Below are 20,836 nucleotides of genomic sequence, written 5' to 3'. Positions count from 1 at the left end.
TGTGCGAGTGAATGGCCAAAAATATATATATTCTGAAGAGGCCAGATCCTCTTTTAGTCCGTGAAATGCACCCCGTGTCATTCGAGTGCATCGTTTTCAAATGCCAACGTTTTTCCTGAAATGTGTAAAAAATGCCCGTTTTCTCGAGATTAGAGGCTATTTCTTTGCACGTGGTACATACCTAAGAAAAAAACTTATTGCATACGATAGACCCATCTCTTCTGTATCCATCAGTGAAAACCGCATGTCGCTGCGACTTACGGTTACCGAGATATAAGCTCGGGAAAGGAGCGCTGCAGGCCCGGTTTTCGCCCGTTGGCGGTTTTCGCCGGCCACGTGTTAAGCCTATGGGAGCACCCTTTTGCACGTGCCGACGGCGCACCCCTGGGCCGATCACCCCCAAATTTTAATACAAAGGCCGCCCACGCCCACAAATTCGGCATGCCAAATTTCACGTCGATACGCGGCGCCGTTCCGGCGCAATAAGACACATAAGTCATGACACACGGATGGATGGATGGAGAACGCACGGACGACTTATAAATCATAATATAGACTAGATGGCATGGTTTGCGCTATAACTTTATGTTTTGATTAAATTGGTTTTACGGATGCATTATGCTGGGTTAAAAATCGTTTTATTGGTATTATTTGGGTCCCTAGCCATACCCTACCTGCCCATACCCTACCCTGCCCATGCCCAACTTCTATCCTATCCTACCCATCACCTAACCATACTCTGCCCTGCCCATACCCTGCCCTGCCCATACTCTAACCCTGCCCATACCCTACCCTGCCCATACCCTACCCGGCCCTCATACCCTAGATGGCCAGCTTTCAGTATATTGATCTGAGAGTAAGAATGCTTTGTTGCTGAGTCGATCCCTAACGGTACGCCAGCTCGTTAAAATGTAACATTCGCATCCCTCTCGGCGGTTGCCGGCTGGCCGAATGCTACCTAGGGACGAATTCGGGCGAAAAACCTTGTAGCTGACCAGCCGCGAACCATCCGCCTTCGGATTATGAAACAGGCATCTTATCCACTCGGCCGCGCTGTCAGCGGAAGAGGGGCGAGTATTAGACGAATATAAGGCACACGGTAATATTACCGCGCCCTGGCTGCGTTCAAGCCCGGCCGCCGCTCAACCGGTAAAAATGCGTCGAAAACGGTACAATGATTGCTCTGTTTCTAAGAGCCCTTGATGACTTTTTGAAAATATTTTGGGTGGATATTGATCAGAAAAGAGTGCTCTTTCAATATATTAAGGACTTTTAGCCATAAGTCTACGTTATCAATATATTATGATGTTGTAAAGGTAAGCGTGCCTGTTTCACGTAAAACTCGCAATTTGTAAGCGTTTAATTATAAAGATGTGCGAGTGAATGGCCAAAAATATATATATTCTGAAGAGGCCAGATCCTCTTTTAGTCCGTGAAATGCACCCCGTGTCATTCGAGTGCATCGTTTTCAAATGCCAACGTTTTTCCTGAAATGTGTAAAAAATGCCCGTTTTCTCGAGATTAGAGGCTATTTCTTTGCACGTGGTACATACCTAAGAAAAAAACTTATTGCATACGATAGACCCATCTCTTCTGTATCCATCAGTGAAAACCGCATGTCGCTGCGACTTACGGTTACCGAGATATAAGCTCGGGAAAGGAGCGCTGCAGGCCCGGTTTTCGCCCGTTGGCGGTTTTCGCCGGCCACGTGTTAAGCCTATGGGAGCACCCTTTTGCACGTGCCGACGGCGCACCCCTGGGCCGATCACCCCCAAATTTTAATACAAAGGCCGCCCACGCCCACAAATTCGGCATGCCAAATTTCACGTCGATACGCGGCGCCGTTCCGGCGCAATAAGACACATAAGTCATGACACACGGATGGATGGATGGAGAACGCACGGACGACTTATAAATCATAATATAGACTAGATGGCATGTTTTGCGCTATAACTGTGCGTTTTGATAGATGCGTTTGAGGGGGCATTAGTTTGGGTGTGGGAACTTGTGATTTTTTGTCTTATTTTGTCGGAGTTGGATATTTGTTTGAACGGCATGGTAGTCTGGTGCTGGTTGCGGGTTGTTAGAGCCATTCTCATGGTTTGCCTTTATCGAACTCAAACACACCCTACCCTACCCTACCCATACCCTACCTTACTAATAACCTACACATAGTTACCTTTCTCATACTCGATTAAAGTAACGTACCAAATTTGAGCGCAATCGGCCCAGCCATTCTTCAGATATAAAAGCGGCCCACTGCACGTGCGCACGCGCTAACTGAGACTCCAGATGACTTGTGCCAGCCACCTTTCTAAATTGTCCCCAACGGTGTACAAAATTTGAGCGAAATCGGCCCAGCCGTTCTTAAGATGTATCAGTGGACCCCTCACGTGCGCACGTGCAATCGATGAACCCTACCTGTCACAAATGACCATGCATCGCCAGGTGAGTGCCCTGCCCACCCACAGTCCAAGTTTCAGCGCAATCGGCCCGGTAGCAGCTGAGTTATTCTTAGTACAATAATGTGCTGTTTACTGGTAGGCGCTTATTTTCAGTGTTTGGAATTCCCCTTTGCGGGTGGTGCATTGCAGCCCATGCTTTGATAGCTATTGTGAAAAGTTGTATGACCTGCCGGCTATAAGCCATCGATCGGATTTTGTCGAAAAATACCTGTAACGTTAACAAAACACGGTCGTATGTTTAGGGACAGGTATGGAGAGAAGGGTACCACCCACTGATTGGTGATGAGCCGTCCGTCACGCACAAACTCCTGGCCGCCCTCGGCCGCCGGTCGCCGCCTGTAGACAGGGTACGGATGGTCATCCCGCCACTCTGTCGCGTTGGCGAACGGCTTGGGGAAGCCCTTGGAGCAGCGGCCGCCGTCCATGCAGGCGGCCGTCGGGTTGGCGGCGCCGCACTGGCGATGTACCATGGTACTCACCACGATCTCGTGCAGGCGGCGCGCCTGGTCTGACCTGGCCGGGTCGGGCAGTTCCGCCGTGATCACCGCGTCTACATCGTCGGCAGTCCGCGGGCGGTCCTCCTGCCGGACGATGACCAGGATATGGCCGTGCGGCAGACCTGCAGGGAAAACAAATTGTGGTTTAGCTAAGCCAACGATGCATTTGGAAGCAATTGTGCCTGATAAGGTGCACTATACGGAAAATATACACGCCGCATTACTTCAAAGTCAAAGTCAAAGTCATTTATTAGAATTCTTCCACGGGGTGGGTATTAAGAATCCGGTCAGGAATGTGACATGTTGACATAAGAGCTAAATGAGACCCAGTTAAAAATATATGATACTGATACAATGGCAAAAGCTACGTTAAAACACATCGACGATTACATTAAAACACTCGCGAACGCATCATCCGCATGTAGGAAGTTGACATCAGCAGGTTGACATTCTAAAATCAGGTGCCTGTGGCGGTGTCCTTCGCATTCCACGATGCTGCCGCTCTATATGCAAACTCCCGCTGAGTTCTTGCGAGCCGCCACTTCGGGAGCTGCAACATCCCGGCTGCTACCGCGCGAGTGTCACGTGACGACACTTCGGCCCGCCGGGTGAACATGGCCGACATCGCTGGGGGACATTGGTCATTATACAGGGCTCTCTGGACGTGAACATGATCATGGCGGCGCAGCATCACATCCACCCTCTCCCAACCAAGCGACTCCAACGCCGGCGATATGTGCTCGGACCGTCGCGTCCCGGTCACAAGTCTGGCGGCGAAGTTCATCGTCTTTTGGACGCGCTGCATTTGACACTTGGCGGCTCCTCCCCAGACGGACAGGCAATACTGAATGTGTGGGAACACGTGGGCTTGGACTAGGAGTTTAAGGACGTCAGGTGTGAGGTGGTGCCGGATTTTGTGGAGGGATGCGAGGATGGAGTTGCAGCGACGCACAACCATGGTTATGTGGGGATCCCACGTCAGGTGTCGGTCGAGCAGCACACCCAAAATTTTGACGGTCTGACTTGGCCGAATGTCGTTACCGGAGAGTGAGACATAGAATGACTCGGTCTTTTTTAGAGTTTGCTGGGTTCCGATGAGAGTGATAAAGGTTTTGTTTTGGTTCATTTTTAGACTGTTGGCCTGGAACCACAGCTGGAGATCGAAGATTGACTGCTCGACACGACATCTGAGCTGAGAGAGGTCTGGGGTTGTTGGAAGTGAGTGGTCGAGGAGTTGGGTGTCGTCTGCGTAGGAGAGGAGTCGGCCATGGGTGAGGAAACAGGGAAGGTCGTTGATGAGGATGAGGAAGAGGATTGGGCCGAGGATGGACCCCTGGGCCACGCCATGGGTCAGCGGGAGGGGATCGGAGGAGCCGCCGGTCACTACCTGTCTCCGATCGTGCAGGTAGCTCCTGAACCACATCGAGCTCACACCATACCACTCCAGTTTGTCCAGGAGGACGCCGTGGTCAACGCTGTCGAACGCCTTGCTGAGGTCAAGCGTCGTCAGCGACGCGACTCGTCCAGCGTCGATCTGCGTTGATATCCAGTGGACAGCGTCGAGCACGGCGTCCTCCGTGGAATGACACGGACGATACGCGTACTGGTGCGGAGACAAAACATTGTTTTTCACAAGATAAGACACGAGTTGGCGAGAAACGACCTTTTCCATGATCTTGGATACTTGACTTGACCATACAGAAAATATTGATGTGTTTTAACAGCAAAGATAAACATTAAAAATGAAAGGGAACGCAAAAGCCGATTGAGATAAAATATGAACTTCCAAATTTGTCTTTAGGTCAAGGTCATGACCTACTGGGGGTCAATGTCATGACCTACTGGGAACATGACCTACTGGCGACCGAGTGCTGCAACTACGATTACCTATAATTCGATTTGATAAGGTAAAATTAACACGATCCATGCGCTTCCATTGCTGTAACACGCATTACACAGAGGTTTACGTTGAAAAAACGATGCTGTTTTTATGACCTAAGATGACCGTTTAAGTGACTGCTGGCCATTACGAACCCTCCCCTCTAAAAGAAAAAAAACACACACATACACACGGTAACAAAGACTGAATCTTACCCTACCTCGTTTTTGGAACTCGACCACCATCAGCATGGAGACACAGCGTCCGAAGATACCGCTGGTGGTGAGCTCCTTCAGTAGAGCCTTTAGCTTCAGGTGGAACACCCTGGCCACCAGATCGGGGCGGGACTGTGCATCCTGCCCCTCCAGCAGTGCCGCCTGGATCTCAGGCCAGTTTGGGTTGCAGGTAAACGTAACGAAGTACGTCGGTCGGCCGTACACTCGTACTATGGCCATGGCGTCTTGGTACCTGAAACGTTGAGACAAAGGAAAAACACCAAAATGAGAAAATGAAATATCGCAAAAATCCTTTTCAAAGGCTGACGAAATAAGGTCAAAATGTGTCGGTCACTCTTTGTTTAGGTTAGTCAGGTCACCAAAGGTCATCGAAGGCTAAAATTTCGCCCATAATCAGGTGAAATGACGGAAACTTTCAACAAACTGGCGAATCTGGCTCAGAAGCCAACAGACCTACAGCATCTCGAAAAAGCACATTTAATAGAAGCTCATATTAACGCTGTTTCTGAATCTTTTCTCAGATTTGACCTAAAGTCAACGGTCTGACTACAGGGCCCCAAAATTCCCCAACAGACGATTTAAAAATAGAGTTCGCAGAAAATGACCTGACATTAGGTCACTGAACTGATATCAAAATTCTGAAACATTCATTTTGTACGTTGTCGCCCTTATCAATCTATTCGCTGAAATATTAAAAGCTATCAGCCACTTGGTGTAGCTATTGCAGGCATCGAAACTTCTTACGAGGTGAGATCATTTGAAGTGGACTGTTGACCTGACCTTGAGTGACCTTGACCAGAAATTTTCACAACGTATGTAGAAAAGGCGTATCATACGATTTGCCAAAAGCGGTTGCAGCTATTTTCGAGATATTCGCGAAAAAAGCAAGGGGTGTTCAGACGCCCCCCCCCATGGCACGGGTTATCCAGTGGATTCAAACAACTGGTTTCTACATAATAAGCAATGGCATGTGTTCGTAGAAAGCCTACCTGCGTTGGTAGTACCGGGGCCCGCCGGTGAAGGAGGCCGGCAGGATGACACGCTGACCGACGCGGTCTCCGCCGGCCAGCTCCCTTTCGGCGTCCCCCGGCAGCGCGTCCTGGAGGCGCTGGTACAGCTCGGCACGCAGGCCGGCCTGGTTCCGAGCCAGGTACAGCAGACGCTGTGTCTCTACGCGTGCGAACGCCATGCACACGTATTCCTGAAACAGGCGTCCTGCGCGGAACAGTGAGTCATCGAGATCGGGTCGCAGCTGCAGCCGATGAGCGTAGTACTGCATCAGCGTCACGCCCCTCACGTCCCCGCACCCGTTTGCCAACGCCTGTCGCAGGTCCGGCTGCCAGCCGTCTGTGCCAAACGGCAGAAGGAGCACAAAGTGCAGGGCCTCAAACGCCCGGTGCGTCTCATTTACCGTCTGGAGGAACGGTCCCTCGGCGTCAGCACGGCGACGCAGCACGATATCCTGGTGTACTGGCTCCTCGTCCATCAGCACGGCCACCTCCCGGAACCCCTCGGCGCGGTTGTACCGCCGGGGGTGCTGGTCAGCCGGGCGGGCGTCTGCGCTTACCACCAGTCTCTGCTGCTGAACCTCCTCCTCCGGCAGCTCGGCAGCGTGGATAAAGTCCTGCACATAGGGATTTACCTGACGCAGCAGGACCTGCAGCTGTTCGAGCAGCGTCAGCAGGCGCGCCCGCTCCGGCTCCCGGGTGCCGCGGGGCAGCGGCACGTGTCCTAGACGCAGCGCGGCCTCGGCCGCCGGGTCGTCACAGTCCGGGTCATTCACATAAATCTGGGCGAACGACGGCCGCTCCCCGTCTCTGGCCTGCAGCGGACCGACGCGGTGGTACAACCTACCTTGAATGATCACTGATGGTGCATACCCACCGTCCGCCGGCCTCACCTCCCGTGTCATCATAGACGCCAGCGACAGCGCCGTGTTCAGGCGCCGGGAGTGCTGTCTGAATGTGCGTGCCTCCAGCGTGTCGCCCGTCCACAGTTCACGGAGCAGCGGTGGCGGGGCGGGCAGGGGATCTAGGTTTACCTTTCCCCCCGAACAGCACAGAGTGGCCCGCTCCTCTCGCCAGAGGAAGGCGCCGCAGTGCGGACATACCGTGTCGCGTGCCCCCGTGTCGAGCCTGGCCACCGGCTGGCGACCGGACAGCACGGAGTCGGCGTCACAGGCGGCTCGATTGGCCCGGTCGGCTCTGCGGCGCCCCTCCATGTGACCCCTCGCGTTGGCCGCCCGCTCTGCGTCACGTACCTCGTTGGGCATGTCAGCCCTCCGCTGCCGCTGCCTCTCGGCGTCTGCCTGTCGCTCAGCCTCACCGAGAGCGGCCCGCCGCTGTCGCTGTCTCTCAGCAGCCGCGTCTCGTTCAGCCTCATCCATGTCAGCCCACCTCTGCCGCTGCCTTTCAGCGTCCGCTTCTCTCTCGGCGTCATCCATGGCAGCTCGCCGCTGTCGCTGCCGTTCAGCGTCCGCCTCACGTTCCGCATCATCCATGGCGGCCCGCCGCTGTCGCTGCCGTTCGGCGTCCGCTTCTCTCTGTGCCTCATCGAAGGCCGCTCGTCGCTGTCTTTCCCGCTCGGCGTTACGGAGCGCCTCGGCCTCCCGCCTGGCCTGAGCCATCCGTTCACGCCGCCGGCGCTGGGCAGCAGCATTCGCCGCCCGTGCGGCACTGCCCCGATCATGACGCGGCATGGCTGTCTAAGTTAGCTGGGTAAAAGTGCAGACAGTAGATGATGATTTTGGACAACTTATGAGTTATGAGTAATCAAGCTCACGGCAGGTTAAGTACCTACCCGAATGACTCGAATTACTCAAACAAATAATCCCGCGCAAAGTTCCAATGATCAGCCGTCGAGCAAGAAAATTCACATCAGGGCTTACTGAGACGATTAACAATTAATTGAGTGCAGATAATACGCACAAATAGGTGCAAAATTTCACTCAAGCGATCGCCTCTCGAATAGTCAACCCAACAGTGAAACCTATTACTCGAGCGTGTGATCCATTTACTGCTGCTCTTGCTGAAATTGTTTACAACTATTGTTGCGTGTCCCGTTGCTATGCGACAAATCAAGGTCGTGGCTAAAAAGGGAACGTAAATTTTGATCAAGTTTTGATAAATACATCTCTCACGCTATGCTATGCAAATAAAATATTAGCTTGAAGTGTACCTAAATATCTAAAATGTTATATAAGGAATCATGTGAGTTATATACTCCATATTAAAATTTCAGTCATATCCTAACCAAGATCTGAGTTACTACGGTATTGGAGCGCTTATAGTTTCAGTCCGCCCTAGCGCAATCGGTAGCGAAACTGCCTTCGATCATAAAGGTCCCGGGTTCGATTCCCGGACGGGCGGCCGTCGTTTTCTATTTCGACGCAATCAATTAAAATTCGGTCGTAAACAGCGTGACGCTGGCGAAACACGGTCGTCTGTTTGAGTCATTTTCACAAAAGTTTATTGACTTTTCGATAATACTTTGGGTGGATATTGGTCAGAAAAGAATGCTCTTTCCGAATATGTAGGTTTCATAGCGATTGATCAGCGTTTTCAATGCGTTTTGATGTTGTAAAGGACATCGCGCTCCGCACGAATCAAATTTTCCAATTAATGTTTCATTATTAAGGAAATGGTACGGATCATCACTTTTTATTTGATTTCCTATCATTACACGTACATTTGTCTGTAAAATGGTACCACACCGATTTCATTCCGTCAAACCGTTTTCCAGCGGCATCGATTTTCCCGTCACAATGCACGAAATCGGTCATTTTTTCGCAACCGGGGGTGCTGTCTTGCACGTGGCGCGTGCTATACTATGAACCCATATCGATACGCTAGTTCCATCTCTCCTCTATCCATTGGTGGCAATCCCATCTCGCTGCGGTTACCCATCGCCGAGTTATAAGCCCGGGAGAGGAGCGCTGCAGGCCCGATTTTCGCCTGTTGGCGGTTTTCGCCGGCACCGTGTTATCTCTATGGAAGCGCCCTTTTGCACGTGCCGACGGCGCACCCCTGGTCCGATCACGCCCAAATTTTAATACAAAGGCCGCCCACGCCCACAGATTCGACATGCCAAATTTCACGTCGATGCGCGGCGCCTTTCAGGCGCAATAAGACACATAAGACATGACACACGGATGGATGGAGATTGGACGGACGACTTATAAATCATAATATAGACTAGATGGCATGGTTTGCGCTATAACTTTATGTTTTGATTAAATTGGTTTTACGGATGCATTATGCTGGGTTAAAAATCGTTTTATTGGTATTATTTGGGTCCCTAGCCATACCCTACCTGCCCATACCCTACCCTGCCCATGCCCAACTTCTATCCTATCCTACCCATCACCTAACCATACTCTGCCCTGCCCATACCCTGCCCTGCCCATACTCTAACCCTGCCCATACCCTACCCTGCCCATACCCTACCCGGCCCTCATACCCTAGATGGCCAGCTTTCAGTATATTGATCTGAGAGTAAGAATGCTTTGTTGCTGAGTCGATCCCTAACGGTACGCCAGCTCGTTAAAATGTAACATTCGCATCCCTCTCGGCGGTTGCCGGCTGGCCGAATGCTACCTAGGGACGAATTCGGGCGAAAAACCTTGTAGCTGACCAGCCGCGAACCATCCGCCTTCGGATTATGAAACAGGCATCTTATCCACTCGGCCGCGCTGTCAGCGGAAGAGGGGCGAGTATTAGACGAATATAAGGCACACGGTAATATTACCGCGCCCTGGCTGCGTTCAAGCCCGGCCGCCGCTCAACCGGTAAAAATGCGTCGAAAACGGTACAATGATTGCTCTGTTTCTAAGAGCCCTTGATGACTTTTTGAAAATATTTTGGGTGGATATTGATCAGAAAAGAGTGCTCTTTCAATATATTAAGGACTTTTAGCCATAAGTCTACGTTATCAATATATTATGATGTTGTAAAGGTAAGCGTGCCTGTTTCACGTAAAACTCGCAATTTGTAAGCGTTTCATTATAAAGATGTGCGAGTGAATGGCCAAAAATATATATATTCTGAAGAGGCCAGATCCTCTTTTAGTCCGTGCAAGGCCGTATGGGTCTATCGTATGCAATAAGTTTTTTTCTTAGGTATGTACCACGTGCAAAGAAATAGCCTCTAATCTCGAGAAAACGGGCATTTTTTACACATTTCAGGAAAAACGTTGGCATTTGAAAACGATGCACTCGAATGACACGGGGTGCATTTCACGGACTAAAAGAGGATCTGGCCTCTTCAGAATATATATATTTTTGGCCATTCACTCGCACATCTTTATAATTAAACGCTTACAAATTGCGAGTTTTACGTGAAACAGGCACGCTTACCTTTACAACATCATAATATATTGATAACGTAGACTTATGGCTAAAAGTCCTTAATATATTGAAAGAGCACTCTTTTCTGATCAATATCCACCCAAAATATTTTCAAAAAGTCATCAAGGGCTCTTAGAAACAGAGCAATCATTGTACCGTTTTCGACGCATTTTTACCGGTTGAGCGGCGGCCGGGCTTGAACGCAGCCAGGGCGCGGTAATATTACCGTGTGCCTTATATTCGTCTAATACTCGCCCCTCTTCCGCTGACAGCGCGGCCGAGTGGATAAGATGCCTGTTTCATAATCCGAAGGCGGATGGTTCGCGGCTGGTCAGCTACAAGGTTTTTCGCCCGAATTCGTCCCTAGGTAGCATTCGGCCAGCCGGCAACCGCCGAGAGGGATGCGAATGTTACATTTTAACGAGCTGGCGTACCGTTAGGGATCGACTCAGCAACAAAGCATTCTTACTCTCAGATCAATATACTGAAAGCTGGCCATCTAGGGTATGAGGGCCGGGTAGGGTATGGGCAGGGTAGGGTATGGGCAGGGTTAGAGTATGGGCAGGGCAGGGTATGGGCAGGGCAGAGTATGGTTAGGTGATGGGTAGGATAGGATAGAAGTTGGGCATGGGCAGGGTAGGGTATGGGCAGGTAGGGTATGGCTAGGGACCCAAATAATACCAATAAAACGATTTTTAACCCAGCATAATGCATCCGTAAAACCAATTTAATCAAAACATAAAGTTATAGCGCAAACCATGCCATCTAGTCTATATTATGATTTATAAGTCGTCCGTGCGTTCTCCATCCATCCATCCGTGTGTCATGACTTATGTGTCTTATTGCGCCGGAACGGCGCCGCGTATCGACGTGAAATTTGGCATGCCGAATTTGTGGGCGTGGGCGGCCTTTGTATTAAAATTTGGGGGTGATCGGCCCAGGGGTGCGCCGTCGGCACGTGCAAAAGGGTGCTCCCATAGGCTTAACACGTGGCCGGCGAAAACCGCCAACGGGCGAAAACCGGGCCTGCAGCGCTCCTTTCCCGAGCTTATATCTCGGTAACCGTAAGTCGCAGCGACATGCGGTTTTCACTGATGGATACAGAAGAGATGGGTCTATCGTATGCAATAAGTTTTTTTCTTAGGTATGTACCACGTGCAAAGAAATAGCCTCTAATCTCGAGAAAACGGGCATTTTTTACACATTTCAGGAAAAACGTTGGCATTTGAAAACGATGCACTCGAATGACACGGGGTGCATTTCACGGACTAAAAGAGGATCTGGCCTCTTCAGAATATATATATTTTTGGCCATTCACTCGCACATCTTTATAATTAAACGCTTACAAATTGCGAGTTTTACGTGAAACAGGCACGCTTACCTTTACAACATCATAATATATTGATAACGTAGACTTATGGCTAAAAGTCCTTAATATATTGAAAGAGCACTCTTTTCTGATCAATATCCACCCAAAATATTTTCAAAAAGTCATCAAGGGCTCTTAGAAACAGAGCAATCATTGTACCGTTTTCGACGCATTTTTACCGGTTGAGCGGCGGCCGGGCTTGAACGCAGCCAGGGCGCGGTAATATTACCGTGTGCCTTATATTCGTCTAATACTCGCCCCTCTTCCGCTGACAGCGCGGCCGAGTGGATAAGATGCCTGTTTCATAATCCGAAGGCGGATGGTTCGCGGCTGGTCAGCTACAAGGTTTTTCGCCCGAATTCGTCCCTAGGTAGCATTCGGCCAGCCGGCAACCGCCGAGAGGGATGCGAATGTTACATTTTAACGAGCTGGCGTACCGTTAGGGATCGACTCAGCAACAAAGCATTCTTACTCTCAGATCAATATACTGAAAGCTGGCCATCTAGGGTATGAGGGCCGGGTAGGGTATGGGCAGGGTAGGGTATGGGCAGGGTTAGAGTATGGGCAGGGCAGGGTATGGGCAGGGCAGAGTATGGTTAGGTGATGGGTAGGATAGGATAGAAGTTGGGCATGGGCAGGGTAGGGTATGGGCAGGTAGGGTATGGCTAGGGACCCAAATAATACCAATAAAACGATTTTTAACCCAGCATAATGCATCCGTAAAACCAATTTAATCAAAACATAAAGTTATAGCGCAAACCATGCCATCTAGTCTATATTATGATTTATAAGTCGTCCGTGCGTTCTCCATCCATCCATCCATGTGTCATGACTTATGTGTCTTATTGCGCCGGAACGGCGCCGCGTATCGACGTGAAATTTGGCATGCCGAATCTGTGGGCGTGGGCGGCCTTTGTATTAAAATTTGGGCGTGATCGGACCAGGGGTGCGCCGTCGGCACGTGCAAAGGGGTGCTCCCATAGGCTTAACACGTGGCCCGCGAAAACCGCCAACGGGCGAAAATCGGGCCTGCAGCGCTCCTTTCCCGAGCTTATATCTCGGTAACCGTAAGTCGCAGCGACATGCGGTTTTCACTGATGGATACAGAAGAGATGGGCCTATCGTATGCAATAAGTTTTTTTTCTTAGGTATATACCACGTGCAAAGAAATAGCCTCTAATCTCGAGAAAACGGGCATTTTTTACACACTTCAGGAAAAACGTTGGCATTTGAAAACGATGCATTGGAATGACACGGGATGCATTTCACGGACTACAAGAGGATCTGAACTGTTCAGAAAACATATATTTTGGCTCATTCACTCGCACATTTTTATAATTAAACGCTTACAAATTGCGAGTTTTACGTGAAACAGGCACGCTCACCTTTACAACATCATAATATATTGATAACGTAGACTTATGGCTATAAGTCCTTAATGTATTGAAAGAGCACTCTTTTCTGATCAATATCCACCCAAAATATTTTCAAAAAGTCGTCAAGGGCTCTAAGAAACAGAGCAATGATTATACCGTTTTCGACGCATTTTTTACCAGTTGAGCGGCGGCGGCCGGCCTTGAACGCGGCACCGGCGCAGTAATATTACCGTGTGCTTTATATTTGTCTAATACTCGCAGGTCATCCGCTGACGGCGCGGCCGAGCGGATAAGATATCAGTCTCCTAATCCGAAGGCGGATGGTTCGCGGCCGGTCAGCGACTAAGTTTTTCGCCCGAATTCGTCCCTAGTCTATATTATGATTTATAAGTCGTCCGTGCGTTCTCCATCCATCCATCCGTGTGTCATGACTTATGTGTCTTATTGCGCCGGAACGGCGCCGCGTATCGACGTGAAATTTGGCATGCCGAATTTGTGGGCGTGGGCGGCCTTTGTATTAAAATTTGGGGGTGATCGGCCCAGGGGTGCGCCGTCGGCACGTGCAAAAGGGTGCTCCCATAGGCTTAACACGTGGCCGGCGAAAACCGCCAACGGGCGAAAACCGGGCCTGCAGCGCTCCTTTCCCGAGCTTATATCTCGGTAACCGTAAGTCGCAGCGACATGCGGTTTTCACTGATGGATACAGAAGAGATGGGTCTATCGTATGCAATAAGTTTTTTTCTTAGGTATGTACCACGTGCAAAGAAATAGCCTCTAATCTCGAGAAAACGGGCATTTTTTACACATTTCAGGAAAAACGTTGGCATTTGAAAACGATGCACTCGAATGACACGGGGTGCATTTCACGGACTAAAAGAGGATCTGGCCTCTTCAGAATATATATATTTTTGGCCATTCACTCGCACATCTTTATAATTAAACGCTTACAAATTGCGAGTTTTACGTGAAACAGGCACGCTTACCTTTACAACATCATAATATATTGATAACGTAGACTTATGGCTAAAAGTCCTTAATATATTGAAAGAGCACTCTTTTCTGATCAATATCCACCCAAAATATTTTCAAAAAGTCATCAAGGGCTCTTAGAAACAGAGCAATCATTGTACCGTTTTCGACGCATTTTTACCGGTTGAGCGGCGGCCGGGCTTGAACGCAGCCAGGGCGCGGTAATATTACCGTGTGCCTTATATTCGTCTAATACTCGCCCCTCTTCCTCTGACAGCGCGGCCGAGTGGATAAGATGCCTGTTTCATAATCCGAAGGCGGATGGTTCGCGGCTGGTCAGCTACAAGGTTTTTCGCCCGAATTCGTCCCTAGGTAGCATTCGGCCAGCCGGCAACCGCCGAGAGGGATGCGAATGTTACATTTTAACGAGCTGGCGTACCGTTAGGGATCGACTCAGCAACAAAGCATTCTTACTCTCAGATCAATATACTGAAAGCTGGCCATCTAGGGTATGAGGGCCGGGTAGGGTATGGGCAGGGTTAGAGTATGGGCAGGGCAGGGTATGGGCAGGGCAGAGTATGGTTAGGTGATGGGTAGGATAGGATAGAAGTTGGGCATGGGCAGGGTAGGGTATGGGCAGGTAGGGTATGGCTAGGGACCCAAATAATACCAATAAAACGATTTTTAACCCAGCATAATGCATCCGTAAAACCAATTTAATCAAAACATAAAGTTATAGCGCAAACCATGCCGTAATCGCCACGCCATATGTGGAAGGCTTTTGGTGTCAATACATACATACATACATACATGCCATCTAGTCTATATTATGATTTATAAGTCGTCCGTGCGTTCTCCATCCATCCATCCGTGTGTCATGACTTATGTGTCTTATTGCGCCGGAACGGCGCCGCGTATCGACGTGAAATTTGGCATGCCGAATTTGTGGGCGTGGGCGGCCTTTGTATTAAAATTTGGGGGTGATCGGCCCAGGGGTGCGCCGTCGGCACGTGCAAAAGGGTGCTCCCATAGGCTTAACACGTGGCCGGCGAAAACCGCCAACGGGCGAAAACCGGGCCTGCAGCGCTCCTTTCCCGAGCTTATATCTCGGTAACCGTAAGTCGCAGCGACATGCGGTTTTCACTGATGGATACAGAAGAGATGGGTCTATCGTATGCAATAAGTTTTTTTCTTAGGTATGTACCACGTGCAAAGAAATAGCCTCTAATCTCGAGAAAACGGGCATTTTTTACACATTTCAGGAAAAACGTTGGCATTTGAAAACGATGCACTCGAATGACACGGGGTGCATTTCACGGACTCAGGGGCTTCCGACTTTATGTTGAGCCATAGGGAAGGCTCCGGCGGTGCACTCCGGCCCATATGACGTCACTGCGTTTCCGCTTCTTTCCCGTTTTCTGAGGGCTTTGGTAAATAAATTTCGCAGTTTTTGGTCCAAATCGATTGAATTGTGCGTTTTTCACATTGTCTAAAGATACCAGTGTGTTGTTTTACTTGGTTTCTGCGATAAAGCGTAGCAGTAACTTAAGCACAAAGTGAGTTATTTTGCAGCTGTTTAAGGCAGCTTAACAAGTCTTCTGCGTATATGGCGCGTGTGTGACATGAACCGATTTGAATTTTTCTGCAGAAATATGCATGTTGTCATTTCAATGATTGATGTTGTTTTGAGATTGTGATGCTTTAAAATGTAAGATTTTATTTTAGATAACTGAATCAAGATGCCAGCCTGTGCTGTAGCTACATGTAAGGTCTGGAGTGGAGGTTGGTCGAACAAGAAAACTGAAGCCTCATTTTTTAGATTTCCAAAGAATCCCGAAGTCCAGGCTGCGTGGGTGCATAGATGTTACCGCCAAGATCAATTCAATGTAAAAAAACGCTGTTGTGTGCTCTGAACACTTTGTTGAGACCAAGGCTATATAAACCGTTGAGACTGACTATGATCCATCATATCTAGTCAAGAGAACTCTGATGCCAAATGTGAAGCCTTCACTGAAACCAGATGCCATCCCTTCAAGGAACCTACCCTCAGCCTCATCACTGTCAAGGTGTGTTTTTATTAAATGTTAAAACTCATGTTGCCCATGATAAGGTAGTTTGAGTATTAGCTTTTATGAATATGGTTGTACGTCAGGTTTTTTTCTTTGTGTTCTTTTGTCGTTAGAATAACTGATGCATGCCGTGCCTGCAGTTTGGATTGTTTCCACCACTGAGGCACATAGGCTCATTACAGCCTGTTGATATCATATCACATGCCCCTCCCACTTTCTTAATTTCCTTGACATCATTCCTGGTTCACCGTCAATTTCATAATTTTGTAAGTTTCAACTTTCACAGTAGGTAGCTACCTCATGGGTGCTCAAGAACAGGGCCCAGTTTTTGTGGTTCATCTGTACTGAAGGATCAGTCCGCAAATTATGGCAGGGAGCTTGACACTGTTCTGGGCCGAAAGCACAAAATCGCACCCAATGTGCACTGATCTCCTCTGCCCGGACCCTGCAGAGATACTCAAGCTTCCTACTTCTTTTCCCATTTTTCTGCCTCAGATCTTCTCCCTTTTGCCCTGACATCCCTGAATTCTGAAACCTGCCCTGTTCTGATGTCTGCATTATTCAGATCTTGTTTAAATCTGCCACATTTTGCTGTCAGGCTAAAGGTGTTTCATTTTTATTGTAATCTAAAATAGATGTTCTATCTCTGTTTGTTTAGGCCAGGAGATGACACCAGGGGAGGCCGACTCGAGCAGAGGAAGGAGAGGGTGGTGGTGAAACAGCTTCTTGAACAAGGGCCTGGACAGATGGAGATCAGTGGCAGCGACAGCAGGTAATACTACCTATGTCCTATGTTTCATCAACTTTAAATCCTTATTTCAGACTCGTGAACATTTTAATATAATCGGTTTCACCTTTAAATTTCACCATTAAATTTAAATTTAAATTTCACCTTTACTCTTATAAGTACTGTTATTTTTAGATATGCTTGCTTGAGCTCTGATGTAGTATTTATTTTAGCGTGAGCTACAGTGTTTTAACTACTGACTTCGCCTCTAAGTGGATTATGTCTGTCGGCGATACAGTGAATAAACAATAAACAATGTTTGTCTCCTACCCAGCGATACGTAAGAAACTCGTCATCACGGTAGTGAGAAACCAGATCGGCCATATACTCTGAATCAATCGTAATTGATGCATTGTCTCGTTTCAGCTTCGCGATCCAGCCGACGAGGAGGCTGCCGAGCAGCACGAGCAATGGGAGGCCGCCTACCAGTCGGCGATGGGCCAGCCGCCTCTGCCACCCGCCCCTCCTGCTCACGAGGACAACAGTCCGGACACAGAAGAGGCCGGGCCATCCAATACTCGACCGCGGACCGCTGAACTCGGCGTCAACCGCGAGGCGCTCGCGTTCGTGGCCGGCTATGTGGCATTCAAATGCCGGCAGATCCGCGGCGACCTCGGCCAACCGACCTCGTCTTCTCTGGCGCCAGCGTCCGTACCGAGCCGCTGGCTGGAGACAATCAGCCGCGGCAGCCTCTACGTCCCCAGCCAGTGGTGGATGGGCGTGGTGGAAGATTTCAACGACACGTTCAGTGACGTGATGGGGCCGACCGCGGTCAAGACGCCTGGCATCGTGAAGCGCCTGACAGGCTGCGTGCTCGCCCGAGCTCCAGGGCTGGACGAGCGAATCGCCAGGAAGCTGGCAAGCACGCGGCTGCACCTGCGACTCCGCTGGCTCAACACCGCTCGAGCAGCAGCTGAAGCGGAAAAGTACCAGCTGAAGAAGCTAGCCCAACACGCGAAGAGCAAGCGGTAGTCGGTGCGCTCACCTCCTACGCAGACGAGGCCGTCGGTCGGCACGTTGCCTTCGGACATTATAGGATGTGCAATGTGCATACTTCTGTTTGGACAGAGCGGCGGCGCCTGGCCGCCTGCCAACCTGTGACCCCGCCAGTTGGCCGGCTGACATTGGCCGGATGGGGCCGGTCGGTGCGCTCCTCGTGTGTGCGGCCGGTGTGGTGGCGCGACGGGTGATTCTCGACGGGTGATGGGCGAGTGAGACGGGTGATGGGCGAGTGTTGAATGATTGAGTCGCGTGACTCGGAGCCGGTCGGGGTGAGTGACTCTGAGACGGTGGGGTGGTTGCTGCGGTCGCTGTCTCGCCCCGCCGTGCCGAGCAGCGGCACGCCGAGGACGAGAGTTCCAGCCGAGTGATATCGGAGTCAGCCGCGGCCGTGCGCTGCTTCAACAGCCTACCTAGTTCGACATCTGGTACTGGCTCCGGTGGGGGGTCGTAAGTGTAACGGTGGCAGGACCTCTAGTGACAGTCACTCAGCTGATGACTCTGCTCACCTAGATGTTTCTCGGATCAGCGAGGGCATGGACTCAAGTGCGGCCGTCTCTGGAGGTTCAGTGAACCGCCGACAGACGGGGCTGGACAGACCTCGCTGCTGGACTGTGCGCGGGAGTCGGTGGTCCAGCTGGTGTACCTGTCTCCACCGTTGCGGAAGGAGGGTGTACACAGTAGCGGTGGAGGCGGCGCTGGAGGTTCAGTCAGCGGTGCCGACCGGGTAGCTGGGCAGGCGACTACCGAGAGAGATGCCCGGTCCTGTCGGCCTCTCCACCGGACGGACGGCACACGGGCGGGAGATCTACTGGACGAGTTCGGCTGAGTCCGCCCCTGCCGGTGCCACGCCACAGGGCGGCTAACCCGCGGCGGGTCTAGTGAACTGGGGAGGAGGGGGAGTGGCAGTGAGTCGCAGAGGGAAGGGGCGATGGTGGTGACACCCTGACATTCTAATGTTCAACCTACTGGACGCTCAGTGCCATTGCCAGAGCCAGATAGTACAGGGAACGGGTCGGGCCGGCCCTGATGTCGCCAGGGCCGGGAACCGGTTCAGAAGGGACGGGACGGTGTGTCTGGAGAGGGTTTCTCATCTGGTCAGGTGATGAGCTTGGGAGGTTCGGATGTGACTCGTGTGTCCAGCCAGGTGGACATTACATAGAGATTGTTATTAGAGATGAGTAGTTTCTTACAGATGTTGTCTCTGCTGTGAACACGGTGAACTGTTTCACACTACAGTTTGTGATACTGAAAGCTGTGAAATGCTTTTGATGTTGATTGAGTTTCGTTCTGTTGAAGCAGTTCCTAGTTCTACTTACTATTTGTAATGTGCTATGACCGTCCGTGATGTTTTCCGCGGCCTGATGTGGACGTCATCACGAATGATGCCCGAGGCGGCTGACCGATGTTGTACTTCAATCCTAGTATTCTGATGCCTGTGATCTAGAGGGTACTGTGGTAGGGTACTTCATCCATCGGCGTCACTTTTCGGCACGGTGTTGTGATTGGCCAAACTGGCCGTTTGGTGATCTTGAATTCTTGAGGACACTGACAGTCTAATAGATCACCGTATGGTGACTGCTGTGCTCCCTCAGAGACATCTGGTGACTAGCCACTAAGGTTCCTACCCCTGGGACATGTCACAGAGGACAATCTGCCGACGCTGTTTTCCCTGTTCCACCCACCAGACGACGTCGCGCCGCACATCATCAGGATAGGCAGCTGTGAGCCGTCTCTGGCCACGAACAGCCGGTCTCGGTGGTGTGCGTGTGCCGGCGGCCGGCGCTGTGCGTCGCCTATGACCAGCAGAGGAGTATGCAGATGCACACGGTGTGGCGTGTGCGGCGCACCGAGCCCACCGAGTGGTGGGCGCCCGACGCCGGCGAGCTCACCATGGCCGCCACGCCGCACTCGCTCTCGCGCTGTCGGTCGGATCGTCCCCGGGCTCGGCGCACGGCTCGTAGATCAGGTCCGAGGGAGGCACGCCGCTGCCACGCAGCAGGAACAACAACCGTCTGAACGTCTCCGCGGGGCTGCATAGCCTCTCGGCCGGACCTAGACAACCTGGACAAACATACGCGTATAACGATCCCTGGCTCCCTGCCGACCGACATTAGCCCAGCTCTGCCGTGGATTTTCATAGTGCATTACCTTCCATGATTGTGATTGTCGGGAGTATGTATAAGACAGTTTCGAAATTTTAAACGAATAACATGTGTTCACAAGTCGCTCTAAAGTATCATTGAACGAAAAAATCGATGAAATCGACGTATTTTCCCCGATGTTTTGAAGTTTTTGAAGATGCTCTTACGCAATAGCCGAATGACGGCCTCGAGCTTCAGAAAGTCAGTGACGTCATTTTCGTCAGCTGAGCAAAAGTAAACAAACGCGAAATGCTGTTACCTCCTATATACGGCCTTGCACGGACTAAAAGAGGATCTGGCCTCTTCAGAATATATATATTTTTGGCCATTCACTCGCACATCTTTATAATTAAACGCTTACAAATTGCGAGTTTTACGTGAAACAGGCACGCTTACCTTTACAACATCATAATATATTGATAACGTAGACTTATGGCTAAAAGTCCTTAATATATTGAAAGAGCACTCTTTTCTGATCAATATCCACCCAAAATATTTTCAAAAAGTCATCAAGGGCTCTTAGAAACAGAGCAATCATTGTACCGTTTTCGACGCATTTTTACCGGTTGAGCGGCGGCCGGGCTTGAACGCAGCCAGGGCGCGGTAATATTACCGTGTGCCTTATATTCGTCTAATACTCGCCCCTCTTCCGCTGACAGCGCGGCCGAGTGGATAAGATGCCTGTTTCATAATCCGAAGGCG

The 20,836-nt window shown here is 50.4% G+C and overlaps 2 protein-coding genes across 3 annotated transcripts in view; both read left to right on the top strand.

The window, feature by feature from the left end:
* The window catches only part of LOC122388522, an 89,235-nt gene that overhangs the window by 37,707 nt on the left and 30,692 nt on the right, over positions 1-20,836 (top strand). The gene's annotated exons all lie outside the window — the stretch shown is intronic.
* Positions 15,777-20,405, top strand: LOC122388523. 2 transcript variants are annotated; one of them, XM_043379707.1, is made up of 3 exons: positions 15,777-15,899; positions 16,863-16,976; positions 17,358-20,405. In XM_043379707.1, the coding sequence occupies exon 3, from the start codon at positions 17,427-17,429 to the stop codon at positions 17,961-17,963; it is 537 nt and encodes a 178-aa protein (XP_043235642.1). In that variant the 5' UTR covers positions 15,777-15,899; positions 16,863-16,976; positions 17,358-17,426; the 3' UTR covers positions 17,964-20,405. The 2 variants fall into 2 exon arrangements, with proteins under 2 accessions (XP_043235642.1, XP_043235641.1); XM_043379706.1 differs by having other exon boundaries at positions 15,777-16,201.

This window comes from Amphibalanus amphitrite, unplaced genomic scaffold (assembly GCF_019059575.1).
Source record: "Amphibalanus amphitrite isolate SeventyFive unplaced genomic scaffold, NRLGWU_Aamphi_draft 000326F_arrow, whole genome shotgun sequence".
NCBI lineage: Eukaryota > Metazoa > Arthropoda > Thecostraca > Balanomorpha > Balanidae > Amphibalanus > Amphibalanus amphitrite.
The sequence above is the reverse complement of the archived record's forward strand: the minus strand, read 5'-3'. Positions and strand labels throughout refer to the sequence as shown.

Bases quoted from the DNA above. Each gene is read 5' to 3' on its own strand.
- LOC122388523 (XM_043379707.1), top strand. From the start codon at position 17,427: ATGGGCCAGCCGCCTCTGCCACCCGCCCCTCCTGCTCACGAGGACAAC.